Below are 24795 nucleotides of genomic sequence, written 5' to 3' on the forward strand. Positions count from 1 at the left end.
CAAAAGAGTCATCTCTTTAAAACAGCATCCAGATTACAACAACCCCAAGGATGGCCCTGCAGCGTTGCCCATATCATTCAGATAAGCCCAAAGTCCTTTCCTTGGCCCAAAGGATCTGTCCCCAGACCACATCATTATCTACCTGATATTCTCTTATCTCTTACCTTTCCACCTTTTTAAATTCGGCTCTAGTCTCAGCTTCTTTCAAACTTTTCTCATTCAGCTCCAGCCACACCACCCTCCTAGCCTTTGCTAGTTACAGACTGTCAGATATCCACAAGGTTTGCCCTGGCTTCTTTACAGATCTGTTCAGATATGTTACAGTCCTTTTAGAAGAGAGATTTTTCCTGCTAACCTTATATAAAATTGCACTCTTTTCTATCTACTCTCTTACCTTTATTGTTCACAACATTAATATGTGCTTATGTGCCACATACCATTCTAAAAAATTTACATGTAAACCTCCCATCACCCTGTAAAGTAGATAACTACCCCTGTTTTGTAGATGAAGAAACAGAGGTACACAGAAGCTAAATAACTTGTGCTAAGGTACCAAAGCTAGTAAGTGCTGGAGCTGAGATTTGAACCTAGGCTGTCTGGCTAAAAGCATGTGCTTTTAGCTATTACACTATTTTGCCTCTTTATAGCCCAGTCACCACCATATTCGTTTATTAGTTTTCACTCTTCCCACTTGTTTCAGGTGTTGCTGCATAACCAACCATCCCAAAACTTATCGGTTAAAAGAAACAATTTCTTATTTTTTTGCGAATTTGGGCCAGGAATTCAGGCAGGGCTTGAATAGGCTGTTCTGCTCCACTTGCCACTGGCTGGTGTCACTCATCTGCATTCAGCCAGTAACTGGGCTGGCCTGGAAGGTCCCGGAAGGCTCCGCTCATATTTTGGCACTATAATGCTCTTCCTCGTGGCCTATCTCTCCACATTGTCTCTTATCAACCTGTAATATAGTTGAAGCTTTTTTAGAGCATGGCAGCTGGCTTCTCAGAGGGCGATGTGGAAGCTGCCAGTTGTGTAAGGCCTTGATTCAGGAGACTCAGAACTTCATTTCTGCCATATTCTGTTAGTTAAAAAAAAAAAAATCACAAAACTAGCCCATATTCAGGTGAAGAGGAAATAGACTTCATCTCTTGACATCAACAGTGGCATTTGTCTACATGGAGGGAGGAATTAATAGCTGCTATCTCTAGAGACTATCTTCCACACTACCAGAGTGCAAGTTCCACTAGAGCGGAGATCCTTGTTTGTTTTGTTCATTATCATGCCTCTTTAGTGCCTAGAATAATGCCTGACACATAATAAGTGTGCAATAAATATTTAGTCTAAGAATTAAGGGACAGGTGAAAGAAAGTCTGAAAAGGTAAAGGAAAGGTCTGAAGGGGTAGGGGTAAAACCCAGAAGGAGTGTGTCCCAGAAATCAAGGAGGAAATGAGGGAAAGGAAGACTGAAAATTATATACTTCTTTTCACATTTAGAAGTTTTATAAATAAGTAAAAAGTATATTCAAACCACATTTGTAAAGTTACAAACTAAAAAAGTGAAATATGCCATAGAGTGAAAAGTGAGTTTTCCTCCCACCTTTGTTCCTAATTCTCCTTTCCAGTGTCAGTAACCTTTTAATGTATCCCTTCAGAGCTCATATACGCTTATAGAAAGAAAAGGATATATACCTTTGTCTCTCTCAAACACACACACCTAACACACAATTGGTGGACTACAATAAACATGACTCAGCATTTACCTTTTTTTAATCTTAACAACCTAACTTCCAGACCATTCCATATCAATACATATAGATTATTCTTTCTTTTAAATAGCTGCACAGAGTGGCTCCATTCTGAGACTGTATCACTAGATTCCAAAATTAGGAGGTGACTACTGGTTTCAGTAGGTCTGAAAAAGTAGAGATTGCAGACTGAGATGAGGAAGATTGGAAGGTTAGAAGGTAAAGGGAGAAAAGTAGGTTGCAAACAAAAGAAGGACAGAAGAAAAAGACATTAAAAATGTGATAGGTAGGAATAGGCTTATATAGTGAGGAATAAGAGTAATAAGAGAGGGGTGCCTGGGTGGCTCAGTCAGCTGAGCTACCTTGATTTCAGCTCAGGTCATGAACCCAGGGTGGTGGGATAGAGCATGGCATGCTCTCTCTAAAATTAAAAAAAAAAAAAAAAAAAAGAGTGGTAAGAAAACCAGAGATTGAAAATATAAAAAAGGAAAAAAAGAACAGAAAAGAAAAGAAAATATACAAAAAGGAAGGGACAAGTAATGGGGCAAGATCTCTAAGGGGATTGGAAGGGATCCTGAATTCAGGTGGAGGGATACATCTTGACAGGACAGAATGTCTCTTCTAAAGAGAAAGAGGGAGAAGGAAAGGAAGGTAAGGGCTGTAGGTAGGTTTTGTAACAGTGGTTGGTGGGGCTTAGGGAAGTTCATCCCTAGTAGTCTCAATTTCCTCAGAAACGTAGGAGACGGTTTTTAAATTATTTTTAAAACTCTTTGCCAAAGGGGGTGGGTGGGTAGAGCTCAGATAGCATTGTGGGGGGTCGGGAATGGAAGGCGAAGGGAAAAGAAGAAATTCTTAGTAGCGATGTGTTAAGGATTTGTTTAGGTTTAGCAAGATTGCTGGGCCACAGGGAAATCCCTACTGAAGTTGGACACCTTTGGTTTGCAGTGCTGCCAATTCTCAGGGTTATGTTGTTTTCAGCCCTGGTACAAGAGTGGACAAGGTTGTCTAAATTGTTGCAGACTAACGATTTTGCGGGTGGGTGGAGGATCAAGGAAGCAACTAAGTTGAGGGTGAACGTGATCGACCCATTTATGCATAGGAACTTCAGAACGTGACTGCATTATCCGTCGCTGATGGTCTGAATACAGGTTTGCAGGCCCAGCGATGGCACTCTGCCTAACAGCAGAGTTCGTACCCACTGCATACCAAGGGTGGCAAGCTCCGGAAAATCTTCCCGAGGGGACTTGCCAGCTGCGAGCTGAGTCGGGGTGGGGCTGTGGCTACGACAAGCAAACTGTTTTACTCAGACTGTACACTGGGAACCCTGTGGGGAATCATAAAAGATACCAATTCATTGCCTCCTAGCCCACTTCACCCTTCGGGACTGCAACCAAGTAAATAAGTGTGGACACTAAAGCCAACTGACGCCGCGTGGCGATGACGTCATCTGTAGTGGCGGAAACAACTACTGTTAGTGTATAGTCCATGGAAGCAGTTTGAAAATATTTTCACATTTTCCCTGTAAAGAGTAGCAAACTTATCATCTGACTTTTGCCGTTTGAAGTGGCAGCAAAATGTCTGCAGCTCCCAATCACGCTCATCACCACCTGTTACCATGGAAGCGGTCGGGTAGTTAGGACCCGACGACTGCGTGTTACATCATCGCCCAAGCGCTTTTAAGGACTGGTGGCTCCGCCCTGTCCTAAGGGAGGGGCAGTACTCCTGAGGGCTTTACCCACAGTGCCTAAGGCCTCTTGGCTAATTTTGATCGCTATCAGACGCCGTCGGCGTCTAACCCTACCTATTTTTCAGGGGCAATCCCCGAGCACCTTCACCCAAGCTAGCCGCCCTGCAACCCCGCCCCTTCACGGAGGCCCCGCCCCTCGTGAATCAGCTGATCTCAGGGACCCGCTGGGTTGTGAAGCTCGCGCCGGATGCAGGCTGGGGTGCTGCGGGTGGAGCGTCAGGTGAGCGAGCGTGAGTCCCCCGCTCGGCCCTTGGCTTCGCAGGGCTGATAGGCCGGGCTGTCCTGTGTGCGGGAAGCCGGGGGTCCCAGAGAGAGGCGAAGGCGCAGGCCGAGGCCCGGGAGCACCCTTGGTGACTCACAGAGACGGCGCCCGCGTCTTCCAAAAAGCCTGCGTCCGACCGACGGCGCCTGCCCGCCAAGGAGCACCCGTGGCGGCCCCTTGTCCCGGCCCCAGGTTCTCTCACTCGCCCCCTACCTCCCTCCTCAGACGGGCGGGACTGCATTGGTCTCAGCGGCGCGAAAGTGTTTCACGACCCCCCCCCCCCTTCCCGCTTCCACCCACGCTGCCTCCTTTACTCATTCATGAGGATTTATTGACTACCCACTCCAGACGCCTAGCAGGTACACCGGAATCCCTGGCCTCGAACCTCGGTGAGTGTCCCAGACGGGTTTGCCCCAGGATGCAGATCTCGGTGAGGGGTGGACCTAGTGTTTCCGTGGCTCGAGAGGGCGGTTGCAGAAAATGAAAATGACTCTGATATTAAGAATTAGTAGTTTAAGCAAGTCCTTTGGCGTGTCAGGTGAGCCATCAGAGGGTGAGAAGTTCTTTGAAGAAACGAAGGCAGGAAAGTAACATAGGGTCTCATTAGGAAATTGTACTGACGCTGGTGTTGGTCTTTTGGGTAATAGGGCTACTTTAGACACAAGCAGCTATAGGTTGGCAGAAGTGTTGTACTCCTGCTTAGGGCTTTGATAATGAGGGAAGAAGAAAAACACACTGGCTGAAGCGGCATATTCAAGAATAGTATTCTCTCTAGTTTAGGAGGGAAAAGGAAATAACTGTTAAACACAAACGCAGATCTGTAGTCTATTGCCTTTTAGATTTGTTCGTGGCCGTAAATGCTCTTTAAGGATTTAAAGAATAAAATTGTGTGATGTGTGTTTATTCTGAACAGGTATCAAAATTCAGTAAGGTTATTGGCCCAGTTTTTCCCCCAGTTTATCATAAATATGAATGATTTGGAGTGACCACTTGACCTTTGAGTTAATGAGTTAACTAAGCAATTTAAAGCAGTAAAAAATTGGCTTTTACAGTAAATTGCAGTATTTTAATCTCAATAATATAAGCATAGTGGTTAAGATCCTAGGCTTTGGATATGGGCATACCTGACATCATATCCACTTATATCTTTGATTTGGGGAAAGTTACTTCTCTGTATCATTTTCTTTAATTCTAAATTGAGAATTAAGGTACCTTCCTCATAATAGCATCTCTACGTTTAATGGTTCGTGTATATCTGTTAGAGTGTCTGGCAGTGGTAAATATTCAGTACATATTACCTATTTTTATAATAATTTCTTCTTCCACTATTTCATGACCCACACTGACTCACTTTCTTCTAAGTGGGAAAGAGCACTGAATATTTTTAGAGAAAAACTATAATTCACTTTTTATTTTTTAATTTATTTTATAATTTATTGTTTGTTTTTAAATGTTTGTTTATTTTTGAGAGAGGGAGAGAGAGAGGGAGAGAGAAAGGTAGGGGCAGAGAGACAGGGAGACAAAGGATCAGAAGCAGGCTCTGTGCTGACAGCAGCAAGCCCTATGTGGGGCTCAAACTCATTAACCCTGAGATCATGACCTGAGCTGAAGTTGGACACTTAACTGACTGAGCCACCCAGGCGCCCCTATAATTCAGTTTTTAATTCAAGGGATGGTTTCCAGATAATTTTATGACACATTGGCTTATAGTTACAGAAAATATGATTTCTGGTTGGTCTGTATAACTTTGGTATTCAGTAAGGGTATTTTAATGTGGAGGAGATGCTTTTGAAATCTGTACCTAGTTTAAATTTATTACTTAGGGGGCGCCTGGGTGGCTCAGTCGGTTAAGAGTCTGACTTTAGCTCAGGTCGTGATTTCTCGGTTTGTGGGTTCGAGCCCCGCGTCAGGCTCTGTGCTGGCAGCTCAGAGCCTGGATCCTGCTTTGGATTCTGTGTCTCCCTCTTTCTCTGCCCCTCCCCTGCTCACACTCTGTCTCTCAAAAATAAATAAACATTTAAAAAAAGTAAATTTATTAGTTTGCAAACTATAACTAGTATTGGCATATTCAAGGTTCATAGTTGTAGCAAGAAAAATTCAAAGGTGTTTGACAGTATTAACATTTGAAAAGATAATGATCAAGAAAATAAAGTACCAAATGGGTCATTTTGGTGGGGGGGGGGTAGGGTTCAGTTGCATCATGCAAGCCTCTTGTTTTTTAAGTAGATACAAGCAATATGAACTGAAATCCCTTCTGCCCAGATTGCAGCCTTTCAAAATTTCGGTTATCATTTGAGACATCTTTGGGCATTTTGACTGTTAAAGACACAAGAGTGTGTTAAAAACTTCACCAAGACATGATTTCAGTTTCGTGTGGGTAGGTGGAAAGAGTACTATTAATCTACTTTTTTTATTAAAAAACATGGGTTTGATGCAGTATTGCTGCATCCATTCTAAAGGAGTTTCCAAAGAATATTTCTGACTTGTAAAAACCTTCTATAATCCTGTATTAACATGACACTAGGTAAGGTATGAGTTAAAAAAAAAAAAAAACAACCACAAAGGAAGGTAAAGACTGGTGATTATTGAGATGGTGTAAAAGAAGGCCTGTTTTTGTGTCGTATGAGGTTGAACCCCTTTCTCAGACACTCAGAGGAGTGCTGTGAGGATTTTAATGACTTTTAGATCATTTAGCCCTTTTTATAACTTTGTGGAATTAAACCTTGCACATAGTCCAACTGTATGAGAGATTTTTCTGGTAAAGCTTTTAGGTTTTTTTTTTTTAAACAATTTTTTTTTCTTGTCACTCTTCTCCATTGATCACCAGATAATTCAGTCATCAGTAATAAGAAAGTAGATTTTGTAGGATATCAGTCCTTAAGAAAATACGCCAGGGTAACCACAAATAAAATAGTAACAAATTCTGACATGGTTCTTTTTAGTGTTGCATTTATTTTCCTATACCAATCTCTTACTCATTCCTCTGTGTATGTCATAGTGCTGTCTTTACCTAATGTCTTGATGTTTCTTGCATCACACAATTGGTAGATAAGCTGAACAGTTGGTAAAGTAGCTGAACTAATTGATCCAAGTGGGTAGAACAAAAATATTTAAATTAGTCAGGTAATTACTCCTTGTTTGGGCTCTTGTAAAGTTATTCTTTAATGTATTAAAGACTTTTTTTTTTTTTTGAAGGAAACGTATAGTTCTCTCAACTCACGAGAAAAAGACTGGGTCTGTTTCATAGAATTTCACTTGGCTGCCAGTGAATTATGTTCAAAGAGATCAACTTTAGTCTCATTAATTCCACAAATTATTCAACTCATGCTTCCCTTATTACATATTTAAACTATAAAAATTATTTATTAAATAAAAATTATTAAATACAAAGATTTTTTTCTTCTGAGTCATCATGCATTTCTTTGTTTCACATGAACTCCCTATTAGGAAGGTGGGGGTTAAACCCAATAATGGCATCTGGCTGGGTAACTTTCATTCCAGGGTTCTTCCACAACTTAAATTTTTGTTGAGCTGAATTCTTAACTAAACTGAGGACAATTGCCCAAGCAAATATGTAACAAAGATGATAATAGCAGCTCTTAAAATCGCAATAAAGTAAAATAATCCAGCTGCACTTTAGTGGGAAAGGGATAAACTGTGGTTTATTAATACAATGAAATACTATCCCTTAGTAAAAATGATGTATACTTATTAATGTGGATATATCTCAAGTGTATAATAGTGAAGAAGCAAGTTGCTAAAGGATGTATATGATATGCATTTATGTAGTTTTTTTCTTTTTTCTTTTTTTTTTTTAAGTTTATTTTTGTGAGAGAACATGTGCATGCTCACATGCGCTGGAAGTGGGGGGGGGAGAGAGGGGAAGAGAGAGAGAGAGAGGGAGAGAGAGAGAGAGAGAAAGAAAGAATCCTAAGCAGACTCCACACTGTCAGCACAGAGCCCAACTCTGGTCCTGTTCTCAGGAACCAACCATGAGATCATGACCCCAGCTGAAATCAAGAGTCAGATGCTCAACAACTGAGCCATTCAGGCACCTGGCATTTATGTAGTTTTAAAACAGTATAGCTTACATTGGTATATATCGATACATATGTATCTAATGAAAGTACATGAAAGTATAAGACCATATATGGAAATGAGACACATTAAGTTTAGGAATAGTGGCTAACTCTGGGAGATAGGTTTGGGTGGTGCTCTTTCAGAAATCTGTGTAACTTTTCCTTCTATTTTAAAAACAGCCGAAGCATTTTGAATATAAAAATACGTTAATTAATATATGTTAAAACTGAGTGATGGGTAGGTACATGGATTTGCTCATTTTTTTTACAGATTTGTGTATGATTAACAGTTTGTACCATCCCTGGACTGGTGGCCAGTTTTTGTAAATAAAGTTTTATTGGAGAACACACACACACACACACACACACAGTTTGTGAAACTAGCACTTGAAAAATTTTAATTTAAATTCTATATAATTAAAGAGAAATTTTGTAAAAATACAATTTTTATTGGGGTACCTGTATGGCTCAGTTGGTTAAGAGTCCAGCTCTTGGTTTCGGCTCAAGTCATGATCTCACGGTTCGTGAGATCAATCCCTGTGTCCAGCTCTGCGCTGATAGCACAGAGCCTGCTTGGGATTCTCCTTCTCTCTCTGTCCCTTCCCCCCTCAAATAAATAAAACATTTTTTAAAAATACAGTTTTTATGTATAATTAGGGCTTTCTTCCAGTATGTTTTATTTTACTTTTTAGTCTCAAAGTAGTTGACTCTGGAAAAAATAATTCTTTTCTTTCTGCAATAGGGAAAGAATGTGTCAGTGTAGTTCCAGCGTGTAAAGCTTTTCTAAGGAGAGAAGACAGACCAATTATTTAGTCAATTTTATTTTCCTGTTTGACTTGTGCCCCTGGGAAAATGCTTTTCTTAAGATGAGGAATACTGCTTCTTATAAGGCTGCAGAGGAATTTAAATTCTAGAGACTCTTGGGGAATGCAGGCATATACTGATCATGACCTCTCAAAGGATAGGGAAGCAGATTATATCATAAAACCCTAAAAGGAATTTGATCAGAGTGACTCAGATGTAAAATTACCACAGATATCATGTGGTCATTAACACTTTTTAAAGTTTGGGTTGGTTATATTTTTATTACAGTGTGGTAAAACTGATTTTATACTGTGAATGCGGTGTCTAGTTATTGCTCAAAGAAAATTAATTCTCTCTTTATAGGTATCAATAAGTAAACATGATGAGAATGCGTTAAATGGTTTGAGTAGTGAATTTAACAGCCAGTTCCTAGTATAACCTCAGTATTTAAACTTGTGAGTTAAAAATATTTCATTCCTGATGAAGAATACCTGTTGCTAGCTCTTTAAAAATAAGTGAAACCTATATCTCCAGAGCACTGTTTTTTGGCATGTATACTCCCTGTCGAGTTATGTGGCCCTGTGATTACCTTAAGCTCTAGATGTTATTGATTGATAAAATAAGCCAACATGCTTTGAACCGTGTTTCTGTAATATTGCCTTTTTTAGAAAAAATTGTGGCCATTTAAATGAAAGAACAGTGGCAAAATATTAAAGGAATAAACAATTTGTATCAGAAATTATATTCTATCATATAATAACAGACACGAATTGTTGCAGTACCTGAGAATTTGAAATTCAATTCCTGGTATTTTTTTTTTTTTCTAAATATAATTTATTGTCAAGTTAGCTAACATACAGTGTATACAGTTTGCTCTTGGTTTCGGGAGTAGATTCCCATGATTCATGGATTACATACAACACCCAGTGTATGGGTGCCCTCCCAACAGGTGCCCTCCTCAATGGTCATCATCACCCATTTCCCCTCATCTCCGCCCCCCCTTCAACCCTCAGTTTGTTCTCTGTATTTAAGAGCCTCATATGTTTGCCTCCCTCTCTGTTTGAAACTATTTTTAACCCCTTCCCTTCTTCCATGGTCTTAATTAAGTTTCTCAAATTCCCCATATGAGTGAAAGCATATGATATCTCTGACTTATTTCATTTAGCATAATACCTTTCAGTTCCATCCATGTTGTTGCAAATGGCAAGGTTTCATTCTTTCTCATTGCCAAGTAGTATTCCATTGTACATACAAACCACATCTTCTTCATCCATTCATCAGTTGATGGACATTTAGCTTCTTTCCATAATTTGTCTCTCACAGAAAGCACTGTGATAAACATTGGGGTACATGTGCCCCTATGAGTCAGCACTCCTGTATCCTTTGGATAAATTCCTAGTACTGCTATTACTGGGTCATAGGGTAGTTCTATTTTTAATTTTTTGAGGAACCTCCACACTGTTTTCCAGAGTGGCTGCCCCAGTTTGCATTCCCACCAACAGTGCACAAGGGTTCCCGTTTCTCCACATCCTTGCCAACATCTGTTGTTTCCTGAGTTGTTCATTTTAGCCACTATGACTGGTGTGAGGTGGTATCTCAATGTGGCTTTGATTTGTATATCCCTGATTCAATTCCTAGTATTGTACTACCCATCAAAATGTTTTATTTTATTTATCTGGAAAAATTTACCTTAAAAAAAATTTGCATTGGATACAAAATGGAGCTAAGTGGGCATCCCTAGGCATTTATTTTACCAAGTTTAAACACAACCTCCCCCCGCCCCCATGGGTAATATCCATTTTAGAGGATTTTCACAATCAGTAGAGTGCAGTGTTAGTACTTTATAGGGTGAAAATAAGCAGGCCATAAAAAAGACTATGAATCTTAAGTGTCCCTGATGGCACCAAAAAGTGTTTCCATGTACTAAGGAGAAAGAGGTTGTTCATTCCTGGGTTATATAACATTTGTGAACTGACATGAAATAAAAGGATCTTAATTGTTAGGGAATACCATTAGCAAATTATGAGTTTCTACTGTGTAATTAGACACTTTACTTTTATGTATGATACTGACTTTTATTACAGGCATTAGAAATCTTCTACATCATTTGGAAACCCATGGATTGGAATTTAAGACAAAGCGCTATCTTTCACTGAGTACTCACTTAAATGTAGCCTGTTTGGGGGCGCCTGGGTGGCGCAGTCGGTTGAGCGTCCGACTTCAGCCAGGTCACGATCTCGCGGTCCGGGAGTTCGAGCCCCGCGTCAGGCTCTGGGCTGATGGCTCGGAGCCTGGAGCCTGTTTCCGATTCTGTGTCTCCCTCTCTCTCTGCCCCTCCCCCGTTCATGCTCTGTCTCTCTCTGTCCCAAAAATAAATAAACGTTGGGAAAAAAAAAAAAAAAAAAATTAAAAAAAAAAAAAATGTAGCCTGTTTGTACCTAGTGATTACTATGGATACGAGAATGTACCAATGAATAAGTCATAGTTTCTGACCTCTCAGGAGTTTATAATATATTTTAAATCAATGATTTTGGGGGGGGGGATTATTCCATTAGTAACAACATTATAGATAATAAGTACTTTCTAGGCTAGCCTACTGACTGACTATTCACTGCATTAACTTACTGGATTCTTGAACTCTGGGTCAGTATTTAAGGGGCTAGTCAGCTCCCATAGTGGTATCAGGCATTGCTTTCCAGTTAGGGCTGGGAGAGCTGGGTTTTGAAGTGGCCTCATCCTTTGGTGATTGGTTTGTCAAGGCTGCAGTGCAAGATGAGTGTTCCTCAACCTTCATTAGTGGATGGTAAAGGCTTTGGTGGTGGTATATCCAGGAAGTAGCAGTTGTTGGTGTATAGATTAGTTGTAAGTCAGGTGTTTGAGTCAAAAGTTGCCTTGATCCATGTGTAAATATATTGACTGAGTCTCTAAAAGAAAATATTTATTCAACAATAGCCATGTGTGCAATGCCATAGTGTCTTAAAAGTATTGTTTACTGCATCCACAAATGTAAACTGTGGTTTACTACATTTTAATAAAATGCAGCCAATTCAAACTTTAAAAAGAAAGTGTAAATGCATGAAATCTGTAGTAATTTTATTTTGCATTCAGTGTATGTCCAAGTTTCTTTCAGGGCATTATGATACAGTTTACCACTCTATTATTTATTGTCGTTCTATCTTAATGTCTTATTATTCTAATCTCCAAGTATCATTACTCTTGTAGTTACAGTTATTGCAATAGTTTTAATCAATATACCTATTTTAAACCAGTAAGTGAGATATGAGAATAAGACTGAAAGTGCTCAACTTTGCTGCTTTTTTATGCTTTCAGGGTGCTGTCCATATAGAGAGCCATCATTCTTGTCAGAAAGACAACATGATAGCATGTAAACTCCTTAAGGACAGGAACTCCTTTATTTATGTGGGCCTAATCTATCTACAAATATTTATTGAGTACCAACAGTATTATACATCAGGACTATGTTAAGTAGCTGGGCTATCCTAGAGAATAAGATATTTTTGGCTTTCATAGAAATTATAGACTGGCATACCTGGAACATAATAGATGAAAAAAATACATGTGGTGTTGTTGAAATTTTAGCATTTGAGAGTTAATATACTTATGACTCATAAATTTATCTTTCACTAAATCATTAAGGGAAGAGGACTTTATCCAGAGAATAAAGTTTATTAGAGATGAATAAATAGAATCCTACATGATTTTAATTTTCTCTTTGCATTTGAGAGAATAGTCCACTAGCACATTTCTGTTCCACATTAATTTTTTTAAAATTTGTATTCTGCCTTGTTTCTAAAAGGATTTAATGCAGTATATGAAAATGTATAGTATGGCAAGATAAAATAAAGAAATGGAATGACTGGAGCCGGGAATGAGATTAGAATAGATAGCACACATATACTGGGAAGTCCTACTCACTTACACATGCCATCGTATGGGACTTTTTCTCTCAACACTAAATCTGTAATCCTGTCTGTATCTGTTAAATATATGTGTGTATCTATAATCTATATCTGTTTCCTTTCTTATTAAAATGTCAGCCCTTCCTCTTGTGAAAGATCAGTCCCAAAATGTGTTCTGGATATCATCCTCTTTCATTTTGTCCAGGACTTTGGTTCTGCCCTCTGTCCTCTTGAATCTAGGATTGGTGTCATTGTCAATGCAAACATGTTCAACTGTCTCTCATCTCCCCAACCGTACACATACAGGAAACACCCTTTATCTTCACATTCTTCTCAGCTTCTGCTCTATTTCTCTGTCATTTCAACAGAGTTTTTCAAAAGAATTCTTTATATGAACTTAATTTTCTTGTCCTCACCCCCCATTTATAGTCAACCTACTCCAATCTGGTTTTCAGTCCCCTGCCACCACTGAAACTTTGACCATGCTCAACAGTGATATCTGTGTTGGCATATCCACTGGACAGATTTTTGTTCTTAACCTGAGACCCCAGCTGCATTGACCTAATCGACCAGGCCTTCCTCCTGGAAACACTCTGCTTTGCTTTTATGTGCCCACAGACTCATGCTTCTTCCACCTTTCAGATCACTTCTCACTCAGTTGTCATTGCTAGTTCCTCATCCTATCCAATCTGTAGATGCAGAAGCTCCTTACAGGTTGGTCCTGTCCCTTTCCTTTCTATTACACACCCAGTGATGTTGTTATCCATTGCTTTGATTTCACATATTATCTATATGCCTTCCCAAGTTTATATCAATAGCTGAGACCTTTTTTCTGAACTCCATACTCACATATTTAGCTGCTCTTCATAGGTACTCTAGTATTTCTCACTGCCATCTTGAACATAAAAAAAAAACTTCTTCAGACTCCTATCTTTTTTACTTTTCCCGTTCTGGCAAATGGTACCACCAACACACAGTTGTTCAAGGCAGAACCTAGAAATTATTTTTGATACCTCCTTCTCCTTTATCCTCCACTTACGTCTAATATATTACCAAGTCATAGTTGTTCTAGTACAAAGGACCTCTCATTTGTTTACTGGTTTCTCTTTTACCAAGTTGGCAGCCTTTTATGAAATTAAAAGCGCTCAGGCTTCCTTCTTCCAGTGAGAAGATGAGCCAGGTGAGTGTTTGCAGGCAGGCTACTCCCTGCAAAATTAATCTGGGCACTATATGCAAGTATGTTTACCATAAAATAGACTTAAAACTTTTGAGACAAATGTAAATCATCACTATTAGAATACATAGTTAAAGCACTTATAGAAGGTCTTGTAAGCAACGCAGCTTTCCAGTATACTCTTCAAGATGAAGTTGATGTTAAAAGTACATAAAAGAAAGTAAAGGAAGTATAAAATAGTTAAAAGTTGCGGACTCCCACCAAAAATGATAGTTGTTTTAGATTACAGGTTCCTAGTGGCACCTGGGTGACCTCAGTCGGTTAAGTGTCTGGCTCTGGATTTCAGCTCAGGTCATGATCTCGTGGTTCGTGAGTTTGAGCCCCACGTGGGGCTCTGTGCTGACAGCTCAGAGCCTGGAGCCTGCTTCAGGATTCCGTGTCTACCTCTCTCTCTACTCTTCCCCTGTTCATACTCTGTCTCTCTCTCAAGAATAAATAAACATTAAAAAATTTTTAAATGAATCTGGTTTTGTAGTGTAATTCATAGAACTTAATAGCTGGAGGGGATGCTAGAGTCTCTTTTGCTCATTTTACAGGTGACTTTGATCTCTGGAAAGGCCGTGCAAGGCAAAAGAGGACCCCGGATTTTTGACTGTACAACACACAGTTTCTTTTTTTTAATGTTTATTTACTTTTTGAGAGCGAGAGAGAGAGAAACAGAGTGTGAGCGGGGGAGGGGCAGAGAGAGAGAGGGAGACAGAATCTGAAACAGGCTCCAGGCTCTGCACTATCAGCACAGAGCCTAATGCAGGGCTTGAACCCACGACCCATGAGATCATGACCTGAGCTGAAGTCAGACACGTAACTGACTGAACCACCCAGGCGCCCAAACGCAGAGCTGGTTTAATATAATAAAGACCTATGAAGGAAAGTTACTATAATAGAAGAAAAGTAGCAGAGTTTAGGGATTCTGTTCCTCAAAGGAACGTAGAATGAGAACCTTAAAATTCACCTGGTAAGATATATCCCCAGAAGAAGCCCCATGATTAGACAATTTTGTAACAATTAAAAATGTGAAGCAATGAAAGAGGATACAAAAATCTAAATGCGATTTGAATGCTTGAGGCAAATCTTAAAGATTTCCTGGATTGGGGATCATAAAAATATTAGAAAAACAAAAATTTTGGGTTTACTTTCTCTATATGGATACACAGTTGAGAAAGAATGTTAAATTAAATAGAGTTGGTAAATGCCACTAAATGCCATTAAATATAAATTTAAGTATGTAAGGTAAAACTTTATAACATAAGCTTCCCACATTTATCTGCAATATATTTTTTAGTTATGTTTCCTTAGCAGTCATTTCTTTTTCCCTTTGCTGTCTTTGAGACTTAGGCAGACCTGTCTTCTTGTAAGTCAAACATAATAAATACCATTAAAACAAAGTGAGATAGATTTATAAATACTAATCTAGGAAGATGTGTACAAAATAGTATATTGGCTAGCTTTCTGTTGCTATTTAACAAATTGCTACTAATTTAGTGGCTTAAAATAACACGGACTTACTATTTTGCAACTCCTTAGGTTAAAAGTGTAACACCAGTCTTGCTGGGCTAAAATCAAGGTGTCAGCAGGGCTGCTTTCTTTTCTGGGGGCTCATGGAGAGAATCTGTTTCCTTGCCTTTTCCAGCTTCTAAAGGCCACCCCCATTCTTTGGCTTATGCTCCCCACCTTCCCTTCTTCAAAGCCAGCAGTGAAGAATCTCTGACATGTTTCCTTCATCAACTCTCTTTCTCTCTCTTTCTCCTTTTGTCTCCCTCTTCCACTTTTAAGGATGTTTGTGATAACCACGCAGATAACCAGAGTAATCTCCCTCTCCTAAGGTCAGCTGATTAGCAACCTTAATTCCCCTTTGCCCTTAACCTAACTTATTCACAGGTCTGGGCATTAGGATGTGGACATCTTTGGGAGGAGCCATTATTCTGTAGCATATATAGTATTTATATTGCCTAGTATTTATAGTTATTTACTATAATGAAAGTTTCAGAACAGTTTCTATGGTTTTAATTCCATTTGGATTTGAAAAAAATGTGTGGTGGTAAAAAAAAATATGGCATAAGATGAAAACCACGTTAAGAAATCTTTGTATTCAAAAAATGTGGCACTAAAAGAGGAAAAAGGTTAACTGTTTTATTCACTTCGCTAAAAGGTTCTCAACATTTTTGATTGTCAGGTAGTATAAAATCCACTTTACATCCAGTGAATCAGTGATGGGAGGCAAAGTGTGTTCGTGCACTTCCATACCCTCCCAGAGGAGTTCTCTGCTTTTTACCTGGTACTGTTTAACTTTAATCAAGGGAGCAGTTAGTTACTCCTTGATCTCTGACAGAGAAGCACAGGTTAGATCTGTCTTCAGAATTTCTCTGTAAACCATGAACTGTACATTTTAGTAAAAGCTAATCATCATCACACACAAGGCATAGTACCACTTAATCATCATATTTATTAAATTAATAGCATTTATTAAATCTATTCAGGTATATGTTCTGTTTACATGGTACCCTTCATCCAACTTTGAATGATTCACCATCTTTCTAAAATAAGCATTAGGTAGAGGGTAATTTCCTCCAGATATACAGATGGTAAACGGTAAGAATTCACAGGCAACCTGGAGTAAACAGATGGCTCTTACATCACTCCTGCTGGTGTGGGCTGTTTTCAGACTACAGTGACCATGCCATATCCTTTGCAGAAAAACCATACATTTGGCCTGAGTATTTTTATGGTTCTCACAAATAAAACATCATTGCCTATATTTTCATGATTTTTTTTGGTGCCCTTAAAAATGTGAATTTTTAGTTGAATGCTTTGAGCATTTTTGTCTGCTTGTTTATTTTCTGTCTCTTCATTAAACAATGAGTTTCTAAACTGATGGGTCATGATATTCGTGCCATAATTTTCATATAGATCTTTACTATTAAATGGCGGATTTTGAAACAGCTATTTTATTTTTTTAATTAATTTATTTATTTTGATAGTGAGAGAGCAAACAAAGGTGGGGTAGAGAGAGAGGGAGAGTGAGAGAATCTCAAGCAGGCTCTGCACCACCAGTGCAGAGCCCCATGTGGGGCTCGAACTCATGAACCTTGAGATCATGACCTGACCTGAAATTAGGAGTTAGATGCTTAAGTGACTAAGCCACCCAGGTGCCCCTGAAACATATTTTAAAATCCAAATTTCTTTCTTCCAGCCCTTTGGACTGTGGTTTTGAATGGAGGTTGATATGTGGAAAATACTGCTAGTTCCACTAAATAGAAAATATTCTAATTTTAATGGTGTGATTTTTTTGCATGTGTGTGCATTGCTGACAAATGTAAATTAAAACTACCTGAGTCTGAAACATTACTGAAGAGATTTTAGAAATTCTTTCCCAATTGGTATTTACATGTTCATGTGTTCCAGAAGCATTTTAAAAGTAATCTTAATGTATATGAAATGAATATTTAACACTGAGTTTTCAGATTGAACTTCCTTCTTTATACTAAAAGCCAAAACCTGTTGCCTGACAAAGTACATCTTAATCATAGGTAGTCTTTTCTTCCTTTGACATTATATTTGGTGGTCAATAGGCATTTTTATAAGCTCAGTGGGCAGGCTCAGTCTAGATATTCAACTTTGGCAGGCGGGATATGAAATAGTTGAAATAGTTTCACTGCATATTTATTGCCCAGTGAATGTGCACTTGTTAGAGGGCTGTCCTTTTTTTTTTTTTTTTTTTTTTAATCTGAGAAATGAAGTAGCAAAATATTCTTTCATTGCTCTTTGTGCTTACCTGTGTTTTGCCATTTAGGTCTTTATATGCCTTTTGCAAAAAAGAAATGATTTGGTGATGGAGTGCTGCTGCCCCTGACCGATGGACTCAAAGAAGAGAAGGTAAAACCATTTTTTCCTTCTCCCTTATCCTTCTAGGAAAACGCAAACGATTCTACATATGTGTAGCTTCTCTTCAGTTTAATTTCTTGTTCGTGGTTAATAAGTAGGAATAGTGACATTTGTGTTGATTGGTAAAGAGAGAAAGATACTAAAATAAAGCTGATTAATGATCAGCTTTGTTGCTAGTTTCTTTCTTATGCTTATAAAAAGGCACGAGGTGTCTTCATCATCTTAAAGCTTTTGAAGCCATTTTTTCCCACAATTTTAAATCTTTAGACAAAGCCTTATTAATTTTAATCATCTTCTATCCCTAGAAAACTAGTCATGGATGATATTTAAAAAGGAGGATTAAGTTTGTGGCTTTCCTTTCATAAAACCATGGTTATGCCTAATCATAATTTAGAGGAATATTACCTAGCAAAAATAGAGAAATCCCTAGGTATTATAAAATAAATAAAACCATAAAAGTTTCTGTGCCTCATTAAAAAATTGGCACTAGTGTTCTAGAAAAAAAGAAAATGAAAAAGTATCATCAGTGGCAAGACAGGGAAACTTGGTGTAAAGGAAATCTAGGGTATTTTATTATGCCTCTTTCTTAGAAGGGGAGGCAATTATAGTATGGTTATTATTATGAAGTTGTGTGTTTTATGTTCTTTGCACTAGAGTCATCACATGGATAGAATTCTTTGGCTAAAACATGAGTAAAGCACGCAGAGTTTTACTGTTGCTGGTATAAATTTGATTCTTAAAAATTCGAATAGCAATTATAGAGCTTACTCAGTGTAACGTAAAATATGGATCACTGTTCCTTCTTACCAGATACTTTTTAGCACATTAAAAACTAAAATTTTAAAATAAGACTCCAACTTGGGACATGCTGTAATTTTGCTATCTAAACAAGGACTTAATATATTGAGAAGTTAGAATCTTAAAATTTTGTGCTATTAAATCTAAAACTTCAAAAAATAGCCCAGATTTTGTTTGCTCCTTAGGTAGAGTTAAGTAATTTGTGGGTTTAGATTGTCCTCAAGCGTTTTATGTAAACAGTTGTTTTATTTCTGCCCCTGTGTCCTAAGCAAAGCATTAAATAGGTGCTAAACCATCTGACCCAGTCACCTGTGCCGGTAAAAGGTACAGATCTAATGAAATATCCCCCCAAAATACAGTTTTAATTACAGGAACAATTAAGTGGTTTTTCTTAATGTTTGTAGCTCAGTAGAGGCAGAAGGATCCAAAGAAAGAGGCCTGGTCCATGTCTGGCAGGCAGGATCCTGTTCTTTAGCACCAGAGAGATTGCCAGGCTGGGGAGGAAAGACTGTTCTTCAAGCAGCCCTGGGAGTGAAACATGGAGTTCTTCTGACTGAAGGTATTGAAAAGTGTGGCTTCACAAATACTAACTGAAATGCTAACAATACCTGGGTGTGTAAGGGAGTTACTGGACAATACCTGGGTCAGGTAAGGGAGTTACTGGATACCAGGAATTCTTAATGAAGTTCGTTGGAACTTAGACGTTTTTTGTTTTCAAAATATGTCCTTACTTCCTTTATCAGAAATCAGAGTAGTTCTTAAATTTGAGATACATTATAACTAGAATAAAAGGGAGAATTATAGTTTGTAAATTTTATAGCAATAAGTACATGAAAAATTAACTTTTGAAACATTCAGAAACTCTTTTGTTGGACCTTTGTTCATTAAATGTGTCAGAATGATAATGCTAATAATAGCTAACGTTTATTAAACAGTGATGCGTGCCAGGCACTGTACTGAGCACTTTATGTGTCTTACCTGATTGAGTCTTCACACAACCACCTTATGAGGTAGCTAGTGTTGTTGTCCTCACTTCGCAGATGAGGAAGTTGAAGGTTAGGGAGGTTAAATAATTTCCACAAGCCCACACAGCTATTGGAGTGTCAGAGTCAGGATTGGAATTCAGAGAGTCTGATTCCAAAGCCTCTTTTTAAGCTGCTTGGCTGTCTTGTCTCAGTACAGTTTTTCTTAGACATAAACAGCAGCTGATAAAAACATGTAATAAAATAAATCTATAAGAGATAGAAGCATAGGTTATAGTTTATAGAGTTGCCTTTAATTTTGATAGCAGTTTACCAACTCAATCATGGCAAATTTGGTTTGAGCTGGGACTGCCATCAACTAATTTATAAATTTCTGTTCCATAAGCATTTATTAAGTAGTTGATAATGTTTTGATATTTTCATTGTAGGAACTAAGGGAAAACAAATTCTAAGAAATAAAGCTTAAATCTGACCTTGGTAATTTTATGGGATACACATCGAATTCTTTCTAGCCTCTTTTTTTCTTTTTCTTTTTAATTTATTTTTGAGAGACAGAGACAGAGCTTGAATGGGGGAGGAGCAGAGAGAGAGGGAGACACAGAATCCCAAGCAGGCTCCAGGCTCTGAGCTGTCAGCACGGAGTCCGATGTGGGGCTCAAACCCACAAGCCATGAGATCATGACCTGAGCCAAAGTTGGACACTTAACCGACTGAGCCACCCTGGCACCCCTAGCCTCTTTTTTATTATATCACTTTCATTGTAATGATATACAATAAGAATATTATTATTAGGCCAGAATTTGGAGAAAGCCTTATTGTAAAAAAAGTGAACTGTTTTCAATACCTACTGTAGGGGCTTCAAAATACACAGTTCTCAAGCATGTGCAAGTAGAATTCTCTTGTTGTTTTATTAACTCTTCAGTAAGAGATTCAGGAATCCTTTATGAATGTGATCTTTAAACCTCTAGAATCATACCTAAAAGTGGGACAACAGAGGGAAAACATCTAAAAAATATAAATTGCCTATCATTGTTCATGTTTAAGCAGTGTCCTAGTCTTAAGTGTCAAAGTTACAAAAAAGATCTCATCTCACATAAGTGTGTAGTTTGAAATGGGAAAAAGATCTCTAGTGGTATCTTTTCCAGATGAGAAAATGGTACTCATGGAATGCTGGAAATTTTCAAGCTGCTTTGTCTCTATTCAGTTTGACTATTAGCTCATAATTCAGTGAGGACACTTCATTAAATCACTATTTTTGAGGTACTCCAGGTAGAAAAAAGGGAGGAGTTGTCTAAATATTTCTGTGCACTATTTCTCGTTCTAGTGGAATGATAATCATTGAAAGAGTTGGTGAACTGTTGCAAGTGTGTATTGCTGTATCTTTTGGGAAGAAAAGTTTAAAAGAACTTAATTAATGAGCTTATTTTCTCAGTATTTTTTATCCAAACTGGAAATTCCCTAATAAAAGCTCATGTCTTCCCTCTAGCCACTTTTGTGTTCTTTCTTACATAGATGTTCTGGTGAGTTAACTTGAGTGTATAAATATATTTGCTATTTTTGCCATGTATAATAGGCCCAAGATAAAGAATGCATTTTATTCATCATCAGCTCAATTGCTGTTTTGTGGGGGAACAAACTCGTATAAATTTATTTCATTATTTCCTTATTAATTAAAAAAAAATGGATGAGTCTATGGTTATATGGAAAAGGAGGGATAGTTGGCGTGGCTTAGTATTTTTCAAAACCCAAGGCCAAGTCTTTATTTCCATTTGAGTTTTTTAGGTAATACAGGTCATGTGCACATGCCCCTAAACTACCACAATACTTCAGAGAGATTACGACTTGATAGCACACCTGGACAGAAACAAGTCCTCATCATTCATGTGCCCAACTCACGGGCCCCTTTACTTGACTTTTAAAGCCAGCCAGTTGCCCTTTGTTCTAAAGCTAGCTAATAATAGTTTTACTGGGGATTTTTTGCTTGTTTTGTTTTGTTGTGACGATTTGCTTTTTAAACAAATGGCACCTCAGAAATGCTATATCATATACAATGTATATTCTGTGTAATATTTAAAATTATACATGGTATTCTACACGACATGAAGACAACCATGTCTTGTTAACACTGGTGCTTTCTTATGACCTGGAAGTATAAAGCTGATTTCTTAATTTTGGCCAAAATAAACCTCTAGTATTTTTATTCTAGTGCATAATTTTCTGCTGCTCTGACCTATTCAAATAGTAGTGAATGTTTTAGATGTTAGTGAATGTATCTATTTTATTCTCTGCTCATTTTATCTTATCATGGTCATTATTTTGTCTTCGAACACTTGGAAACTGCTCCTGTAATAGCCTACAATGGTAGCCATTTGTAGTGGATCCATTCTAGGACTTTGTAGGGTGAGGCTGAAGGAAAGGAATAATAACCCTTCATTTTCATTTGAAAGTAGCCTCCTCCAGTTGGTAGAATTCTCATTATTTTTCAGAATGTTACAAGGTGATATTTGTTAGAAGATGAATACCTGTGGAATATTCTATGCTTGAACCAAATTCTCTACAACTGTGCTTTTGAAAATTAAAAAAAAAAAAAAATCAGCAACAACCCTATTTTGTTAAACCTAGAGGGGCCAGAAGTTTGCTGATAAAATTTCTAGTTATAATTCACTAACTCCTTCCTTTTTTCTTTTTTTTTTTTTTTTGTAACCTTCAGATGGTGAGGTCTACAGCTTTGGGACTCTTCCCTGGAGAAGTGAACCAGCAGAGATTTGTCCGAGTAGCCCCATTCTAGAAAATGCCCTGGTCGGGCAATATGTTGTTACTGTGGCATCAGGGAGTTTCCACAATGGAGCAGTGACAGAAAGTGGCGTAGTGTACATGTGGGGGGAGAACTCTGCAGGCCAGTGTGCAGTGGCTAACCAGCAGTATGTTCCAGAACCAAATCCTGTCAGCATTTCTGATTCTGAGACCAGTTCTTTGCTAGCAGTCAGGATTTTGCAGCTGGCATGTGGTGAGGAGCACACTCTGGCATTGTCAATAAGCAGAGAGATTTGGGCATGGGGTACCGGTTGTCAGTTGGGTCTCATTACCACCACCTTCCCAGTGACAAAGCCACAAAAGGTGGAACATCTTGCCGGGCGAGTGGTGCTACAAGTTGCCTGTGGTGCGTTCCACAGCTTAGCACTTGTACAGTGCCTCCCTTCCCAGGATCTAAAGCCAGTCCCAGAAAGATGCAACCAGTGCAGCCAACTCTTAATTACTATGACTGACAAAGAAGACCATGTGATTATATCAGATAGTCATTGTTGCCCATTAGGTGTGACGCTGTCAGAATCCCAGGTAGAAAACCAGGCCAGCACTGCCATAAGCCCCTCCACTGAAACCCTGGACAACCAGGGAGAAGTATTTGAGAATACGCTTGTAGAAAATAATGTGCCTGTTGCTACTGACGCCACGAGAGGTGATGCCATTTCCTTCCAACAAGACACCATGGGAACAACTGAAATTTCTTCTGCCAGAAATACACCATCGTACCCTGATACTCAAGCAGTAAATGAATACGTGCAAACACTGTCAGATCGTTCAGTAAGAGAGAACTCAGAGAACGGCGAAAAGCCAATGCCATCTCAGGTACCTGCTAAATTTTGTAATACAAAGGCATTTCTGGAGTTAAACCATCTGAAGTTTTGTTTGTTTCTTTGTTTTTTGGCAACTTTAAAATGCTTAAGGCTTGAGTTTGACTATAAATGTTTTATCATGCAATGCTAAATAAGGAAAAACCTGGATTAATTCAGAATTACTTTTTATGTTGAAATTCTGCCCTTTAAGATATTGAAAGATATCATGCTGGGCTTCTTTTATAAGTAGCAAAATTTCATTTATTTTTTCCTAGTACTTCTTCTCCCATGGCTAAATATACTGAATTTTGGTGGGCTCCTGGGCACTGTTTTTGGTTTTGTTTTTTCTGAATACTTAAAATTTTTTGTTTTTAACGTTTATTTATTTTTGGGACAGAGAGAGAGCATGAATGGGGGAGGGTCAGAGAGAGAGAGAGAGAGAGAGAGAGAGAGAGACACACACACACAGAATCCGAAACAGGCTCCAGGCTCCGAGCTGTCAGCACAGAGCACAGAGCCAGACGCGGGGCTCGAACTCACGGACCGAGAGATCATGACCTGAGCCAAAGTCAGATGCTCAACCGACTGAGCCACCCAGGTGCCCCTCTGAATACTTTTAATATAACTATATATTTGCAAAGATTCATCTCACCTGTACTGTATTAACTCCAGATACTGTAGAGAGAAGTCCTTTTCTTTTTTATTAGGGAAGATTACTATGTGATAGATCCCTCAATTGTAGGCAAACTTAAAACCTCCTGGCATTAAATATTGTTTGAATTTTTTTCAGCTTACTGGGCTTTGTTGTGGGGCAGGGCATTAAAATTTTCTTCATCTTATTTAAACTACTGTCATTTTGAAAACTTATAAATGGAGGAAAGCTATTTACCAGTAGCATACAGTAACATTTGAGTCTCCCTGATTAAACCAAATTGTTTTAAAAGGATAATTTGTTTTTTACTCTTTGTGTAAGCCTTTCAGGTTTGTTTTTACCAAAACTCTAAGAAAATGAAACAAAACAGAAACCTCTAATCATAAAAGAACTGTCCTGTGGTGTTTATTCAGGTTTTTGAAACCACATACCTCTTGATTGTTTATTCGTGTTCTTTACTCTGTCAGGATAAGAACATGGCTTAGAGGTATTTTTAGAAATAGTTTTTATTTCACAGTTTACTCATTGAATCTTGTGGATATCGATTTTTTTTTTTTAATTAAGCTGTTTGGAGAAAGGTATTATTAAATCTAAACAGAAACATTCTTAGACTTGAACATGCTTATAAAAATTTTGGACTTTGACTTTTTAGAAGTCGTTCTGCTAATTTATTAAATTTGAAGTTAAAAGTTAATTGTATACAGTTTATTTTATTATTATTGAAATTGCATTTTCCTTTGGATATATTTTGTTAAATATGTAAATTTTTTGTAGCCTATGCTAATTTTGGCAATGTCTGTTTATACTAAATTTAATTCAGTTTTTGTAAATAGTATCTCAATCATACAGGTAATTCACTAGGAATTTATATAGTCTAGGACAGGTTTTTTCTCCCGTGGCCAGATGTAACCAAAAGACTGTCTCATTTTTGTGAAATAAATCGTATTTGGCATTGAAGCATATATCTCACAATTGAATTTTATTGATTGACCAGGACTCCTAAAATTATGTCTTTCATCAAAATTACTGGCTATGTATTTTTGTTTTGTTGATTTATTTATTTTATGTGTTGCTAAATA

At 38.1% G+C, this 24795-nt stretch overlaps 1 protein-coding gene across 1 annotated transcript in view; it reads left to right on the forward strand.

Moving 5' to 3' along the window:
• The first annotated feature begins 3742 nt into the window (after nt 1–3742).
• Nucleotides 3743–24795, forward strand: part of ALS2 (alsin Rho guanine nucleotide exchange factor ALS2) — a 72244-nt gene continuing 51191 nt past the window's right edge. Inside the window, exons 1-4 of the mRNA XM_047084861.1 lie at nt 3743–4139; nt 17578–17660; nt 18872–19026; nt 22161–23077. Coding sequence (XP_046940817.1) covers nt 17641–17660; nt 18872–19026; nt 22161–23077 — 1092 coding nt within the window. The 5' untranslated portion in view covers nt 3743–4139; nt 17578–17640. The remainder of the gene's footprint in view (nt 4140–17577; nt 17661–18871; nt 19027–22160; nt 23078–24795) is intronic.

Source organism: Lynx rufus, unplaced genomic scaffold, assembly GCF_022079265.1.
Source record: "Lynx rufus isolate CCGP_SWC_20201006 ecotype Redwood Valley unplaced genomic scaffold, mLynRuf1.p SCAF_2, whole genome shotgun sequence".
NCBI classification, from domain to species: domain Eukaryota; kingdom Metazoa; phylum Chordata; class Mammalia; order Carnivora; family Felidae; genus Lynx; species Lynx rufus.